Source organism: Myotis lucifugus, unplaced genomic scaffold (genome assembly GCF_000147115.1).
Source record: "Myotis lucifugus unplaced genomic scaffold, Myoluc2.0 scaffold_300, whole genome shotgun sequence".
In the NCBI taxonomy this organism is placed as follows: Eukaryota; Metazoa; Chordata; class Mammalia; order Chiroptera; family Vespertilionidae; genus Myotis; species Myotis lucifugus.
This window is the reverse complement of record NW_005871348.1, coordinates 271088-289117: the sequence shown is the minus strand read 5'-3', so window position 1 is coordinate 289117 and position 18030 is coordinate 271088. Positions and strand designations below refer to the sequence as shown.

The 18030-nt window shown below is 36.0% G+C and overlaps 1 protein-coding gene across 6 annotated transcripts in view; it reads left to right on the top strand.

Moving 5' to 3' along the window:
• The window catches only part of FNIP1 (folliculin interacting protein 1), a 104719-nt gene that overhangs the window by 36469 nt on the left and 50220 nt on the right, over positions 1-18030 (top strand). For 2 of the 6 annotated variants that reach the window (XM_023763774.1, XM_023763773.1), the window contains exons 3-6: positions 8350-8484; positions 10842-10942; positions 11212-11286; positions 15519-15610. In XM_023763774.1, the coding sequence (XP_023619542.1) occupies positions 8350-8484; positions 10842-10942; positions 11212-11286; positions 15519-15610 (403 nt within the window). Of the gene's footprint in view, positions 1-8349; positions 8485-10841; positions 10943-11211; positions 11287-12114; positions 12169-15518; positions 15611-18030 lie in introns of those variants that run through there. The other 4 variants (XM_023763778.1, XM_023763776.1, XM_023763777.1 and 1 more) reach the window with 2 other exon arrangements.

The following is an 18030-nucleotide window of genomic DNA, read 5'->3' as shown; positions in this document are numbered from 1 at the left end:
TAGGGGTGCATATATCCTTTCTGATTGGTGTTTCTGTTTTCTTGGGATATATTCCTAGAAGTGGTATTAATGGGTCAAATGGGAGTTCCATTTTTAATTTTTTGAGGAAATTCCATACTGTTTTTCACAGTGGCTGCACCAGTCTGCATTTCCACCAGCAGTGCACAAGGGTTCCTTTTTCTCCACATCCTCACCTGCACTTTTCATTGTTGATTTGTTGATGATAGCTATTCTGACAGGTGTGAGATGGTGCAACATTGTTGTTTTGATTTGCATCTCTCGGATGATTAGTGACTTTGAGCATGTTTTCATATATCTCTCGGCCTTCTGTATGTCTTCTTTTGAAAAGTGTCTATTTAGGTCCTTTGCCCATTTTTTTTTATTGGATTGTTTATCTTTCTTTTGTTAAGTTGAATGAGTTCCCTATAAATTTTGGAGATTAAACCCCTATTGGAGATAACATTGGCAAATATGTTCTCCCATGCAGTGGGCTTTCTTGTTGTTCTGTTGATGGTTTCTTTTGCTGTGCAGAAGCTTTTTATTTTGATGTAGTCCCATTTGTTTATTTTCTCTTTAGTTTCCATTGTCCTAGGAGCTGTATCGGTAAAGATATTGCTACAACATATGTCTGCTGTTTTTCTGCCTATGGATTCTTCTAAGATTTTTATGGTTCCCCATCTTACACTTAAGTCCTTTATCCATTTTGAGTTTATTTTTGTGTATGGTGTAAGTTGGTGGTATAGTTTCATTTTTTGAATGTATTTGTCCAATTTTCCCAGCATCATTTATTTTTTTTAATTGTTTTATTGCTTAAAGTATTACAAAGAGTATTACATATGTCCCCTTTCTTTCCCCACCCTTGACAATCCCCTGGCCTCCCCTACCCCCCAGTGTCTTATGTCCATTGGTTATGCTTATATACATGCATACAAGTCCTTCGGTTGATCTCTTACCACCCCCCTCCCGCCTCCCAACCCTCCCCTCCCCGGTCTTCCTGCTGTAGTTTGACAGTCTGTTGGAGGCTGCTCTGCCTCTGTATCTATTTCTGTTCATAAGTTTATAATGGTCTTTATTATCCATAAATGAGTGAGATCATGTGGTATTTTTCCTTCATTGACTGGCTTATTTCACTTAGCATAATGCTCTCCAGTTCCATCCATGCTGTTGCAAATGGTAAGAGTTCCTTCTTTTTTACAGCAGCATAGTATTCCATCGTGTAGATGTACCACAGTTTTCTAATCCATTCATCTACCGATGGGCACTTAGGCTGTTTCCAGATCTTAGCTATGGTGAATTGTGCTGCTATGAACATAGGGGTGCATATATCCTTTCTGATTGGTGTTTCTGTTTTCTTGGGATATATTCCTAGAAGTGGGGTCACGGGGTCAAATGGGAGTTCCATTTTTAGTTTTTTGAGGAAACTCCATACTGTTCTCCACAGTGGCTGCACCAGTCTGCATTCCCACCAGCAGTGCACGAGTGTTCCTTTTTCTCCACATCAGTGGTCCTCAAACTACGGCCCGCGGGCCACATGCAAATACAAATATTGTATTTGTTCCCATTTTGTGTTTTTACCTCAAAATAAGATATGTGCAGTGTGCATAGGAATTTGTTCATAGTTTTTTTTTTAAAACTATAGTCCGGCCCTCCAACGGTCTGAGGGACAGTGAACTGGCCCCCTGTTTAAAAAGTTTGAGGACCCCTGCTCCACATCCTCTCCAGCACTTGTCGTTTGTTGATTTGTTGATGATAGCCATTCTTTTTTTAAAAAAATATATTTTATTGATTTTTTACAGAGAGGAAGGGAGAGAGATAGAGAGTTAGAAACATCGATGAGAGATCGATGAGAGAGAAACATCGATCAGCTGCCTCCTGCACATCTCCCACTGGGGATGTGCCCGCAACCCAGGTACATGCCCTTGACCGGAATCGAACCTGGGACCTTTCAGTCCGCAGGCCAACGCTCTATCCACTGAGCCAAACTGGTTTCGGCAATGATGATAGCCATTCTGACAGGTGTGAGATGGTACCTCATTGTTGTTTTGATTTGCATTTCTCGGATGATTAGTGACTTTGAGCATGTTTTCATATGTCTCTTGGCTTTCTGAATGTCCTCTTTTGAAAAGTATCTATTTAAGTCCTTTGCCCATTTTTTGATTGGATTGTTTATCTTCCTTTTGTTAAGTTGTATGAGTTCCCTATAAATGTTGGAGATTAAACCCTTATCGGTGATAACATTGGCAAATATGTTCTCCCATGCAGTGGGCTTTCTTGTTGTTTTGTTGATGGTTTCTTTTGCTGTGCAGAAGCTTTTTATTTTGATGTAGTCCCATTTGTTTATTTTCTCTTTAGTTTCCAATGCCCTAGGAGCTGTATCGGTGAAGAAATTGCTTCGGCATATGTCTGAGATTTTGTTGCCTTTGGATTCTTCTAGTATTTTTATGGTTTCCCATTGTACATTTAAGTCCTTTATCCATTTTGAATTTATTTTTGTGTATGGTGTAAGTTGGTGGTCTAGTTTCATTTTTTTGCATGTATCTGTCCAATTTTCCCAACACCATTTATTGAAGAGACTATCTTGACTCCAGTGTATGTTCTTGCCTCCTTTGTCAAATATTAATTGAGTATATTGGTTCAGGTCGATTTCTGGGCTCTCTATTCTATTCCATTGATCTATATGTCTGTTCTTGTGCCAGTACCAGGGAGTTTTGAAAACAGTGGCTTTGTAATACAGCTTGATATCTGGCATTGAGATCCCACCTACTTTGTTCTTTCTCAGGATCGCTGCAGCTATTCGGGGTCTTTTTTTATTCCAGATGAATTTTTGGAGAGTTCGTTCTAGGTTTGTGAAATATGCCGTTGGTATTTTAATGGGAAGTGCGTTGAATTTATAGATTGCTTTGGGTAGTATGGACGTTTTAATGATGTTGATTCTACCAATCCAAGAACATGGTATGTTCTTCCATCTGTTTATGTTTTCCTCTAACTCTTTTTTCAACGTCCTATAGTTTTCTGAGTAGAGATCTTTTACCTCTTTAGTTAAGTTTATTCCTAGGTATCTTAATTTTTTTGGTGCGATGGTAAATGGAATTGTTTTTTTAGTCTCTCTTTCTGTAAGTTCACTGTTGGTGTATAGAAATGCCATAGATTTCTTGGCGTTAATCTTGTATCCTGCTACATTGCCAAATTCATTTATTAAGTCTAATAGTTTTTTGATGGAGTCTTTAGGGTTTTTTATGTATAATATCATGTCATCTGCAAATAAGGACAGTTTTACTTCTTCTTTTCCAATTTGGATGCCTTTTATTTCATCTTCTTGTCTAATTGCAATGGCTGATACTTCCAGTACTATGTCGAACAGAAGTGGTGAGAGTGGGCATCCCTGTCTTGTTCCTGTTCTTAAGGGAAATGGTTTTAGTTTTTGCTCATTGAGTATGATGTTGGCTGTGGGTTTGTCATATATGGCTTTTATTATGTTGAGGTATGATCCTTCTATTCCCACCTTGCTGAGGGTTTTTATCAAAAATGGGTGTTAGATTTTGTCAAATGCTTTTTCTGCATCAATTGATATGACTATGTGTTTTTTTTCTCTCAATTTGTTTATGTGATGTATCACGTTTATTTATATGCGGATATTGTACCATCCTTGCATCCCTGGGATACATCCTACTTGGTCATGGTGTATGATCTTTCTGATGTACTGCTGGATCCGATTTGCTAAGATTTTGTTGAGGATTTTGGCATCTATGTTCATGAGGGATATTGGCCTGTAATTCTCTTTCATTGTGTTGTCTTTATCTGGTTTTGGTATGAGGGTGATGCTGGCTTCATAGAATGAGCTTGGAAGTGTTCCTTCCTCTTGAATTTTTTTGAAAAGTCTGAGGAGGATAGGTTTTAGTTCTTCCTTGAATGTTTGGTAAAACTCCCCTGTGAAGCCGTCTGGCACTGGGCTTTTGTTTGCTGGAAGCTTTTAGATGACTGCTTCAATTTCTTCCATAGTTATTGGCCTATTGAGATTTGTAGATTCTTCCTGATTGAGTTTTGGAAGGTTGTATTTTTCTAGGAATATGTCCATTTCCTCCAGGTTGTCTAGTTTGTTGGAGTAGAGTTGTTCATAGTATTTTTTTTTTAACAATCATTTGTATTTCTGTGGGGTCTGTTGTTATTTCACCTCTGTCATTTCTGATTTTGTTTATTTGGGTCCTCTCTCTTTGCTTCTTGGTGAGCCTGGCTAGAGGTTCATCAATCTTGTTTATCCTTTCAAAGAACCAGCTCTTGGTTTCATTGATCTTATGTATTGTTTTTTTGGTCTCTATGTCATTTATTTCTGCTCTGATCTTTATTATCTCCTTCCTTCTGCTCACTCTGGGCTTTTCTTGTTGTTCTCTTTCTAATTCTTTGAGTTGTAGAGTTAGATGATTTACTACCATTTTTTCTTATTTTTTGAGATAGGCCTGTAGAGCTATAAACTTCCCTCTCAGGACTGCTTTCATTGTGTCCCATAGGTTTTGGATTGTTGTGTTTTCATTGTTATTAGTTTCCAGGATGTTTTTAATTTCTTCTTTGATCTTATTGGTAACCAAATCAATATTTAATAACATGCTATTCAGCTTCCAAGTGTTTGAGTGTTTTAGATTGTTTTTATTGTAGTTTATTTCTAATATTATGCCATTGTGGTCTGAGAACGTGCTTGGTATGATTTCAATCTTCTTGAATTTGGGGAGACTTTGCTTGTGACCCAATATGTGGTCTATTTTTGAAAATGTCCCATGTGCACTTGAGAAGAACGTATATTCTGCGGCTTTGGGGTGAAATGTTCTGAAGATGTCAATTAAGCCCATCTGATCTAGTGAGTCATTTAGGATTGCTGTTTCTTTGCTGATTTTTTGTCTAGAGGATTTATCCAGTGATGTCAGTGGTGTATTAAAGTCCCCTACTATGGCCGAAACCGGTTTGGCTCAGTGGATAGAGCGTCAGCCTGCGGACTGAAAGGTCCCAGGTTCGATTCCGGTCAAGGGCATGTACCTTGGTTGCGGGCATATCCCCAGTGGGAGATGTGCAGGAGGCAGCTGATCGATGTTTCTCTCTCATCGATGTTTCTAACTCTCTCTCTCCCTTCCTCTCTGTAAAAAATCAATAAAAAATATTAAAAAAAAAAGTCCCCTACTATGATTGTGTTGTTGATCTCTCCCTTGGTATCTTCCAGGAGTTTTTTTTATGTATTTGGGTGCTCCTACATTGGGTGCATATATGTTTATCAGGGTTATATCCTCTTGTTGTATCGATCCCTTTAATACTATTAAGTGGCCTTCCTTATCTCTTGTTATGGCCTTCACTTTGAGGTCTATTTTGTCCAATATAAGTATTGCTACCCCAGCTTTTTTTTCATTTCCATTTGCCTGAAAGATATTTTTCCATCCCTTCACTTTCAGTCTGTGTGAGTCCCTGCTTCTGAGGTGGGTCTCTTGTAGGCAGCAAATGTATGGGTCATGTTTTTTTATCCATTCAGCCACTTGATGTCTTTTGATTGGAGCATTTAGTCCATTTACGTTTAAAGTTATTATTGAAAAGTACTTGTTTGTAGCCATTTTTATTTTTTGTGCCTGTGTTCTTTCTTAGCTTTTTATTTCTTCTTTTTACACTAGTCCCTTTAGCATTTCTTGCATTGCTGGCTTGGTGGTGATAAACTCCCTTAGCCTTTTTTTGTCTGTGAAGCTTCTTATTTCCCCTTCAATTTTGAATGATAGCCTTCCAGCATCATTTATTGAAGAGACTGTCTTGACTCCATTGTATGCTCTTGCCTCCTTTGTCAAATAATAATTGAACATAATGGCTAGGGTTGATTTCTGGGTTCTCTGTTCTGTTCCATTGGTCTATGTGTCTGTTCTTGTGCCAGTACCAGGCAGTTTTGAGGACAGTGGCTTTGTAATATAGCTTGATATATCTGGTTTTGTGATCCTTCCAACTTTGTTCTTCTTTCTCAAGATTACTGCAGCTATTCGGGGTCTTTTTTTATTCCAAATGAATTTTTGGAGAGTTTGTTCTAGATCTTTGAAATATGCCGTTGGTATTTTAATATTATTACTTTTTAAAAATATATTTAAAGTATTTATTTATTTGTCTAATTTTTTGTTAAATGTCTCTTTTTCCACTTAGATTGTTAGTTCTATGAGGAAAAGGACTGGGTCTATTTTATTCATTTCTGTTCCCTAATGCTCAGTACACATACTACTCAAATGCTTTTGTTAACAAATAAAATGGTAGTTTGTAATAGTGGATCTGTCAGGCCAACTGATTTTGACTCTAAGGTATATTACAGACTCACTAGCTCTTGTAATCTTGGTGAGTGACTTAATCTGGACTTCAGGTTTCTCATCAGTAAAATTGGGTTGTAATATCTACCATATTGAGTATTATAAAAAATATACTTAAGGTCTAGCATTTTATGGGTGATCAATAAGTAGCAAAGTTATTACAATGTGGCCAAGAATATCAATACTGAAAATGCCAATATTTTTAGTGAGTTTTTAAATGAAATACTATAAATGAAAATATCTAGTGACGTTCCTGATTCCAGAGTAGGCATTCAGTTATGTTAGCCTTGACTTTAACTTTTTTCTAATAACATAACTACAAATCAGTAAGCATATGCTAGGTCTAGACATTGCATAGGACACTTTATATATTTATTTCTGTATAAATATTTAATGAGAGACACACAAACACATATATACCCCTTAAAGTATTACAAATAACTTGGTCATTAGGTAGGGTTTTTCTCCCAATTAAAGACATAAGGCTTAGAGAGGTCAAGTAACTTGTCCAAGGAACCAGGATTTAAATGTCATCTATTTAGTTTTAAAGCCCTTGTTTTTGTTTTACCACGCTCTCTCTTTACATTTTTGATTAGAGATTATTTGGAATTACCAGATGCTCTCTTTTACAATGCCATTGGTCTTCCAAAAATTGTGATGTCAGTCACATTACCTCTTCTTTTTTTTTTTTTACTTTTTTTCCAAACCCTTTATTGATTAAGCTATTACAAATGTGTCCTTATCCCCCCAATGTCCCCTCATCCCCCTTCTGAAAACCTTTCGAGGTCTGTTTTATGGAAGAGTGGACATTCTGGTAACTATGATAAAGCACTGGAATGCTTTTAGGAGTATCACAGACCTTGGTGAGGTGCAGCTTTGATGGTTCTGAGCAGTGAAAACTCAAGAACCTGTTGGAGAGGGAGAGGAGAAAAGAAAAAGAAATAGAAATAGAAATACATTCTTCTTCCATACTTGACTACAAAACCTTTTGATCCTAAAGTTAGATTTTATTAAAAATTCAATTGTTCAATACATTTTTATTTCAAAAGATTGAGTTTATATGTATGCACATATAGTGAAATATACAGCTCTCATTTACATGTTTTCTTCCACCTCTGCATCTCTTCCCAGAAGTATTTTTTCCATAAAATATGTTACTTATGGTCACCTTTAGTAGTTGTATTATGTTTGATTTAATAAGTATTTTTAAATTTTTTGGGAAAATAATGTAGATATAGCTCACATACAAAAGACCTTGGCAGTTCTCAATAATTTTTAAGGGCATAAAGGGGTTTTGAGGCCAAATAATTTGAAAATTGCTATAGTATATTTGTTAAGTCACTAGTAATGAATTTGTCTAGCCCATAGTAATATAGAAAAATCCCCATCTATAATAATCTATAATAATAAAAGCATAATATGCAAATAGACCGAACACCGAACAGCAGAATGACCCTCCAGATGACCATGCTATGACACCCACTGGCACCAGGCCAGCCAAGGTGGGTGCGATGCGATTGGTTGGGGGCCCGGCCATCGCCCCATGATCTCCCTGCAGGGGGAGGCCCAGGCCACCGGCTGGCAGGCTGCAGCGGGTGGGCAGGGCCTCCCTCTGCTGGGAGGAGGCATCCAGGAGCCCCGGCTGGGTGGGCAGGGCCGACCTCTTTTGGGGATCAATCGTGGGGCTCCTGGACTGTGAGAGGATACAGGCCAGGCTGAGGGACCCGCGCTCCCTCCCCTCACCCCCCCCCCCACCCCCGAGTGCATGAATTTCGTGCGCCCGGCTTCTAGTGATTTAATAATGTTGTTGAGAAAAGTAAGATACAAACTCCACAAGTAATTATAGTTAATGACATAAAGAAAAGTAAACAGTATTGGAGAGAATACGGTAAAATGCAAATAGTCATTACATTAAGGTTATAATATTTTGAATTATTTCATTTTTGGATTTGCAAAGGTTTTTATGCTATAATTAGATTCATGTATGGTTAAAAATCAGTTAAAATATAAATGGGGATAATATCTATAATTTCAGAAACTCTGTAGTGATGCTCAAGTTAAAGTGTTTGGGAAATGCTGCCAACTGAAACCTGGAGGAGACAGTTCTTCTTCTTTGGATAGTTCTATTACTTCATCTTCTGATGTAAAAGAACAGTGTCCTAAGTACCAGGTAAGATCACTGATGTCATTTATTCATTCATAAATATTTTTGAGTACTTACAATATGTTGTGCACTATTCTAGGGACTGGGATATAACATGGACTAGTTTTACCCTCCTGAAGCTTACCTTATAGTTGGGGAGGCAGATAATTAAACAAGTAAGTTTATGTACTTAGATAAATCTTAGGGTAGGGGAAGTACAGAGAACTATAGGCATAGGCAGCAGGGGTATTTTCTTTACCCTTTATTTTCCACTTCATCATTTTTTGGGCTACCAAAATAATTTCTTATTTTATATACTTTTTAATTATTAAAATATGAAAATAAATATAAAGTAATTATACAGTTCAGCTATAGTATGAAATTAAAGTATGATTTGAAGTATACACAATTAGAAATGTGCATTTTTTATTTTTCAAAACTAATATGACACTTAAAAATACAGAATTTGCCCTAGCCGGTTTGGCTTAGTGGATAGAATGTCAGCCTGCAGACCAAAGGGTCCCAGGTTCGATTCTGGTCAAGGGGCATGTACTTTGGTTGCAGATTCCTCCCCGGCCTGGGTCCTGGTTGGGACTTGTGCAGAAGGCAACCGATCAGTGTATTTCTATCACATAGATGTTTCTCTCTGTCTTCCCCTCTCTCTTCCACTCTCCATAAAAATCAATGGAAAAATATCCTCGAGCGAGGATTAACAAACAGAATTAAACAAATAAGTAACTACATAGGAACTTCTCTATAAACTTGCTATATTTTACATAAGATCAGTATTTGGTATCATACTAAGCAAATGTGAATTTATTTGTGTCAGCCAAGCTTGCATGAATGAGTGACAAGTATTTTATATTTAGGGGTACCAAAATGGAATACTGGGCTTTTTAGTTGTTTGTAATTAGATAATTATGTTTGGATGGAAACTGGCCCTTATACCAAATCAATGTGACAGTATTATATGAAGAACTCTGAAGTTATTAAAGTTCAGATATTAGGAGGTACTACATAGTTCCTCCTGTCCTCCCATATTCCTTCTTCACCGTTAGCAGAATACCTTAACAATTTCCTAATAGTGCTGTGCTATAAATACATCTTCATATGTATGCTAATTTGGACATTTTCTAATTTGACCAGTTGTGCAAACTTGCCTTTCTGATATTATGCAGTTAAAAATGAATTTTAGCGAATGGATTCAGATTTTAGAAACCCTAAAGTAGTGAGTGATTGTAAGAATTTTTTTAAAACTTCAAATTCTTGATTTTTCCACAATATAATGGTTTTAGTAAAATTTGTGAATAATCATCATTTATTGTATTATTTATGTCATCTTCCTCATTGTGTTATTATATAAATCAGTTAGGAATTGGGTTGGGACACCCTCTATAACAGCAACGTAAGCAAATTAAGGATTTTTTTCCTTACATGACAAGAAGTATGGTATATATGGGTTTCAAGATAACGAAGACTCCCTTATCTTTCTGCCTAGACAGAATTAATGTGTACTTGTTGCCTTGTTGTTCTAATATGGCATCTCCATCTACAGTGACTTCCATTTTTATCTCATTGACCAGGCCTGTAAGTGGATAGTTCTGAAAGCTGCTGCTCTAGCCATTAGTTTCACCCATTGAATATAGAAACCAACCTTAAATCTCCTATTTATAGAGGCAGCTCTGAAATGCAGGGCATGTGCTGCCCTGAAACAAATAGCACTTCAAAATATAAGGAATAGATATTTGATAGTTAATTAGTGATATTTGCCATAGTATCTAAATAATGACCAAATGGATGAGTTCAATTTTTAGCTTTTTTCTGACTCCTATGAAGACAGTTAAAGAAAAATGGAAAGAAATAAGTTTTTGATCAGTTCTTTGAAAATAAGACATTTTAATGTTTCAAATAAGTCCTTTTAAAAAAATAAAAAATAGACACAATTACCCCATTTATGAATGCCTATTTTGTAGGAGTGGTAAAAGTTATTCTACAAGTTCTGTGAATTCCAGTTTTTATAACTTCTCCTGGAGAAACATTGCATATGCATAAGATGTGGTTATTCATGCTCATTTGAGCATTATTTGTAATAGCAAAAATCTAGAAATGACCTAAATACCCATCAGTAAAGGGAGCTGACTTGATAAAGGTTGGTATTTTCATGCAGTAGAATGCTGTACAGCTCTTAAAAGAAATCCATGTATAGCGATATGGTTAGATCTATAAGACATTGTGAAATGAAGAAAATCAAGCTGCACAACAGCATAGAATCACTTAAAAACCATTATGTAGAACTATAGCAAAGGAATTTTTAATAAAAATATTTGAAATAGTCATAAGGTTTTAAATCTTACAATTTTATTAATGTTATGGTTATTGTTTAGGGTTCTCGGTGCTCTTCTGATGCCAATATGCTTGGAGAGATGATGTTTGGCTCAGTAGCAATGAGCTACAAAGGATCCACCTTAAAAATTCATCAGATCCGGTAAGGGATTTTCTGATTTTTTTCTTAATGAATCCATTTAGAATAGTTAATAGTTTTTAAGATAAATGAATTTTCATATAGTCTTCACTCAGATTGAGAATGTCATATTTCTCAATTTATAATTTTCTGTAGGTTTAATTCTGCTTCATGGCTGTTGTGACTGCTGTGAAATCTCTCTGAGTTATACATTTTTTATTTATAATAAATTGAGAAGGTTCTTGTGTTCTAGTTTTGATCTCTCTCTGTTCCTCTCTTTTTTTTTTCCCTAGTTCCCCTCCACAGCTTATGCTTAGCAAAGTTTTTACTGCAAGAACTGGCAGCAGCATCTGTGGGAGTCTTAATACGTAAGTGGTTATGGATACAGGGAGAAATGAATTATTTAAGGTGTGCAGAATATGAAACTAACAGACTGCTCCCTTAAGTTTGAAAGTTTATGGAAACCAGATTTCCCCCCCAGCTATGACAGACATAAAACATTGTGTAAATTTAAGGTATATATGGTGTTGATTTGATACATTTACATTGCAAAATGGTTACCATCATAGCACTAACACCTTTATCCTATCACATACTTGCATTTATTTTCTTGTGGTAAGGACATTCAAGATGTACTCTCCTAGCAACTTTTGAGTATATAATACAGTATTATTAGCTATAATCTGCATGCTTTACAAGGTGAGGCAAAAGTAGGTTTAATATAATTATTAGTATGGAAAATAATACACTAATAAATAAATAATAATACAAGAATAAACTCTGCTTCCCATGCTCACAACTATAAACCAATTTTTGGCATACCCTGTAAACGTGGGTTTTTTCTTGGCTCTCAATTCCGTTCCATTGTTCTATGTGTCTATTTTTATGCTAGTACCATACTGTTGGTTACTGTAGCTTTGTAGTCTAGTTTGAAATTAGGAAGTGTGATGCTTGTAGCTGTGTTCCTCTCAAGATTGCTTTGGGTATTCAGGGTCTTTTGTGGCTCTATACAACTTTTTTAAAATTTTTTTTTTATTGATTTCAGAGAGAAAGGGAAAGGGAGAGAGGGATAAAAACATCAATGATGATAGAGAATCATTGATGGGCTGCCTCCTGCACGCCCCCCATTGGAGATGGAACCCCACAACCCAGGCATGTGCCCTCACTGGGAATCGAATTGTGACGACTTCGTTCATGGGTTGATGCTCAACCACTGAGCCACACAGGCTAGGCTCTATGCAGATTTTAAGGTTTTTTAAAAATTTTATTTCTGTGAAAAATGCCACTGGAATTTTGTTAGGGGTTGCATTGAATCTATAGATGGCTTTGGATAATAGGGACATTTTAACAATGTTCATTCTTCTGATTCATGAACATGGGGTATTTTTCCATTTGTTTGTGTCATCTTCAGTTTCTTTCAACAAAGGCTTGTAGTTTTCATTGTAGAGATCATTTACCTCCTTTCTTAAATTTCTTCCTATTTGATTGTTTTTGATGCTATTGTTTTTGAAGCAGAGTGACTTTTCAAAGTGTTTATTTTATATTATTTTTTTCCATCACCATTTGTCCCCTCTATGCTCTCTTCCACCTCCACCCCTGCAATCATACAATCACCTCTCTCTTTCTTTCCAAATTAGTCTAGTGAAAGACTTGTCAACTTTGTGTATCTCTTCAGAAAACCAGCTCTTAGTTTTATTGATATTTTCTATTATTTTTCTGGTCTCTTTTATTTATTTCCCCTCTGATTTTCGTTAATAACAGGTGCTTGAATAACGTCATTTTGGTCAATGTTGTTTTACTATAGCATTGATGAGATTCTGTAAGAACCGAACTCTTGTTTCTATCAATTAGCCTGTGGTAAAATTGGTTTCATTATAAATCATTTTGCTTAAATAAAGTTGCAGAACTTATTGAAGTTAAGTGGATACTTACTGTGTTTCCTTACTTTTGATAACTTTTGGACATAATTTGTTATTTTCTAGTTCCTTGAGGTGTACAGTGAAATTGTTTATTTGAGATCTTTCTTGCTTTTTAATATAGACATTTTTTTGCTATAAACTTTCCTCTTAGAACTGCTTTTGCAGCATCCCATGTTTTGATATGCATACTTTCATATTCATTTGTTTCAAGATATTTCTTGATATTCTTTTGTATTTCTTTTGTGATACATTGGTTGTTTAGGAGCATTTTTTAAAATCTCCACATATTTGTGAATTTTCCAGCTTTCATTCTATTTTTTATTTCCAGTTTTCATCTACTAAGGTCAGAAAAGATACTTGGTGTGATGCCAGTCTTCTAAAATTGGCTGAGACGTGTTTTGTGACTTATCATGTGAACTGTTCTGGAGAGTGTTCCGTGTGTGCTTGACAAGAACGTGTTTTCCACTGCTATTGAATGGAATATGCTGTATGTGTCTGTTAGTGCCATTTAGTCTAAAGCGTGGTTCAGGTCTGTATTTCTTGTTGGTTTTCTGTCTGGATCATCTATCCAGTATTGAGAGTAAGGTATTGAAATCCTCTATTGCATTGTTGTCTATTTCTTCCTTTGGATCTGATTGTATTTGCTTAATATGTTTAGATATTCTGATGTTATGATAGCTATATCTTCTTGATGAATTGACTCCTTTTTGTATGACCATCTTTGTTTCTTTTTACCGTTTTTTGGTAAACAAAAACGTTTTGTTTGACATAAATACAGCTACCCCTGCTCTCTTTTAGTTTCCACTTGCATAGAATATCTTTTTCTACCCCACCACCTTGAGCCTATGTGTGTCCCTACAGCTGAAGTGAATCTCTTGTAGGCAGCATATTATTGGGTCTTGTTTTTTTAACCCATCCAGCCACTCTGTGTTTGGAGGCCAGATTGCTTCCTCATTTGAATTTAGTTGAAGAACAGGAAATGTGATTTCTCTTTCTCTAATTTGCTTGGAGCTATATCTGGAAGTAAAATGTTGAATGCATTTCCATGTTACGTTGATATGCTGATTTTCCATTTTGCAGTGCATGCGGAGGTTGTGCTCTTCAGTTTTTAGATCCCCCTGCACATTAACCCTGCAATTAGGAGTGACCTAGGCCAGCCATATGGTGGGGCACAAGGATATTACAGGTTATTATTACCAAGATTAGAATAGTGAAGCTGATCTATTATATAAAAAGCCTGTGGTTGTCATGCCGTAACGTCTGATCAGCAGGAGGCTGCGTGCGTGGGGTGGGCGGGGCTGTGTGTGGCGAGGTACGCACAGGTGGGTGGGGACTTGACTCTGGAGGACTTGACTGGAGGTGCGGGTGGGTTTCTGGGTCCCACCGGGCGGTGGGCAGGTTTCTGGGTCTCGCCTCCTGTGGCGGCAGCGGCCGGGGGACTCTTTCTGGGTCCTGCTGAGCCGCAGGACTCTGGGTCATGGGTCTCATGCGATTTCGTGCGCTGGGCCCCTAGTATTAGGATAATGGGCTACATGCCAGAACCTATTAATGAAGGACTGGGGCTAGCACGAAGTGGTAGTGGACCCCAGGGAGGGATTTTGCAGGTTCCAGATCAGAAACCATCGGGGCACCCAAAGTCAAAAGCAGCAAGAGATAGCCAGAAGCCAACTCTGAACGAGGGACATTCTGAAGAGCTTCTATTTATTGTCAATACTTTAAAAAGACTTAACTTTTAGGAAAGAAAGGGAAAGATTTTTTTTTTATACTATCATTAGAGGCCCGGTGCATGAAATTCATGCATGGGTAGGGTCTCTAGGCCTGATCAGTGATCAGGGCCGATCAGGGCCTTCCAGCTGCCAGCTGGGGCCTTCCTTCATTCTTCGCCGCCCCCTGGTGGTCAGCGCATGTCATAGCGAGCAGTCGAACTCCCGAGGGACATTTTGCTTATTAGCCTTTTATATATATAGAGAGAGATGGATGCCAAAGGTACTAATTTTTAAGAGTTTAATACTAAACTAGAAATTAGAGATCCTACATTGTCATGACTGACTTTAACTCTAATTCCCTCAGTTCCTATATATTTTCTAAGTTCTAATTGATATTTCTTAAAATACCAAAGAACAATACTTTGAATTAAATGCATAAAGTGATTTTATTTTTGTTGTTTGAATAATTTACTAAAAGAAGTAATATAGGCCGTTTATAATATGTGGACTATAGATACTTTTTGGATATTTGGTTGATTCTCTTTTTTCATTTTCTTTTTTAATCCTGACAGAAGTTTAGAAAATATTCTCAGGGTCAAAATATGAGAGGAAAGATTGTAATTTAAATTGGGTCAGCAATATTTTTCTCTAAAGGTCCAGATAGTAAATATTTTTGTTTTTGTGAGCCAGACAGTATGTTGTAATTTCTCAGCTCTGCAATTGTAGCATTAAAACAGCCATATGCAATGCATAAATGAATGGATGTGGCTGTGTTCCATTAAAACTTTATTTACAAAATCAGGCAGCAGGCTGGAATTAACCCTTAGGATGATTAAAATTATTAGTTTGTTTCTAGTACTAATAGGGAAATTTAAAAAACTGTTACACACTAAAATTTCATTGGGATATTCAAGGAAGGGCCATTAGGAGCATATAATGAATTTGGAGTTTATATTTTTTTCTTCTTCCCTTTAGGTTGCAAGATAGTCTTGAATTCATCAATCAGGACAACAGTACATTAAAGGCTGACAGTAACACAGTTATTAATGGATTACTTGGAAATATAGGTAAATAAGTGGTTCCTTTGGTTTTGTAAGTTTTAAAAATGTGAACAGTATAACAGGGATATGTAGTTTTTTCTTGTTAACGTAGATCTTTTATAAGACCAAAGAGTTTCAAATACTAGAAGTGGAAAAGGCTTTTAAATTATAAGTATATATTATATCTTTATTATTTGGAAAATATAATTTTCATATATTTGAGCATAATGTTTATTTTGTATCTATCAAACTTGTTTTTAAGTTTGATGTCTCTTTGAAAAACCATCTGAGGAAATCTGGTATTAATTATATTTTCTCCTTTCTCTCTTCCCTAACAATAAAAGTTAATTTTGAATGGTACTCATTTTGACCTGTAATTCAGATGAGAAGATATTCAAAGTTGATGTTCCTTAAAAAATTTATTGGAGTAGCAACTTATTTAGTAATTTGGTTAGTTGATTGTTATAATTATTTAAGTTAAACATTGCAAAGTGACAAATTGTTTCTAACATTTCTAGTCACTTGCTTTAGCCTAGAAAACAACTAAATTGCTGCTGACCCTATTTCCAGTGAATAGAGAACTGCAGTGTGTCAGAGTAGACAGCAGTTAGAGTAGAATGAATATTTCTCTCTTCCCTGTTTAGTGATAATTTTTATTTATAATTAATTTAAATAAATATGTATTAGTTATATGAATTGGTAGAAAATATTTTTTTCTTCCAACTTGAACAGTATAACATTCTATAATTCATTCAAATGAGCAACCATTTATTAAGCACCCACTGTGGGATATAGTGTCAGGCATGCACTTCACAAAGTGTGTATATTTTATAGAAAAAAAGTTCTGCTTTTTCCTAATTTGATTATTTCTTTGGCTTTAACAAAGTAAAGATGTGACAAGGAAATGACTGAATCTTTTTCTTTATAATTGACACTTTTCAAAGCTCAAAGGGCTTATTAAAAGCTATATATTTTACTAATACAAATTCATTATCACTAGTATAAAGGTAATTATACTAAATACAGTAGGTGCTAGATATACTCATCTTCTCTGTTATAGAATAGGAAATTTATTTAACAGAGTACAGACTTTAAATGTTGAACAGCTTTTATTTGTACATTCTGACTGTGAATCAAGAATATTTGAGCAGCATTTCTTATTTTCTTTATATTTCCCATTAATTAACAAATACTTGCCGAAACCGGTTTGGCTCAGTGGATAGAGCGTCGGCCTGCGGACTGAAAGGTCCCGGGTTCAATTCCGGTCAAGGGCATGTACGTTGGTTGTGGGCACACCCCCAGTAGGAGATGTGCAGGAGGCAGCTGGTCGATGTTTCTCTCTCATCGATGTTTCTAACTCTCTATCCCTCTCTCTTCCTCTCTGTAAAAAATCAATAAAATATATTTAAAAAACAAAAAAACAAAAAAACAAATACTTATCAAGTACTATTTTATGCCAAGCACTCTGCTAGGCCATGAGGATATGGTAGTAAACCAGACATAGTTTCTACCTCAGTGGATTTACAGTTCGTGGGAGTCAGCATCAAATGCGCTGTAAGGTAATATAAGATAGTATGGATTGCATTAAGCAACAGGAAGGCTTTTGGTGGCGTATGTAAACGGTTTCAGAATTTGAGGAGAGACTCAGAAGTTAGTCTCTTTTCCAAGATATAAGCAGTGGTTCTCAAATTTTTGGTCTTGGGATCCTTTTAAACACTTAGAAATTATTGAGGACCACAGAGAATTTTTGTTTATATTGGTCACATTTGTTGATATATATTGTGTTAGAAACTAAAACAGAAAATTTCAAAATATTTATTTAGTAATTCATTAAAAAATAATACTAATAACCGTTTTCATGTTAATGTAAATAACATGTTTTTAAATAACTATTTTCCAAGACAAAAATAATTGAGTTAGAAGAGTGGCATTGTTTTACATTTTTGTAAATCTTCTAAATGTCTGACTTACTAGAAGACACCTAGATTCTCATATCTGCTTCTGTATTCAGTCTCTTGTGATATGTTGATTTGGTTGAAGTGCATTAAGAAAATCCAGTCTCAAAAAAAAAACATGTAGTTGGAATGGGAAGTACTCACCAACCCTCTGAAAGTGTTCCAGGGACTTCCTAGGGGCCTTTAGACCACATTTTAAGAACTATGGAACTATATAGGATTAGATATATGGTGAGAAGGTAGAAGAGTTTTGACTGTGTTTAAATGTTGATGGAAAAGGAGAATGAGATTAGAGATAAAGGTGATATTTGGCCAAATAAGATTTTTGAAGGTCCTGGCTGATTTAGAAAAGTTAGTTTTGGAAGGGAGGTAAGGAAGGACCTCTCAGGATTTTTCACTGAATAAGTCCCTAGCACATAGTAAGGTTTGAATAATGTTACCTATTATTACTGCTCAGGCATGAAGGGGGCAAGAATAGGTGAGAATTTGATT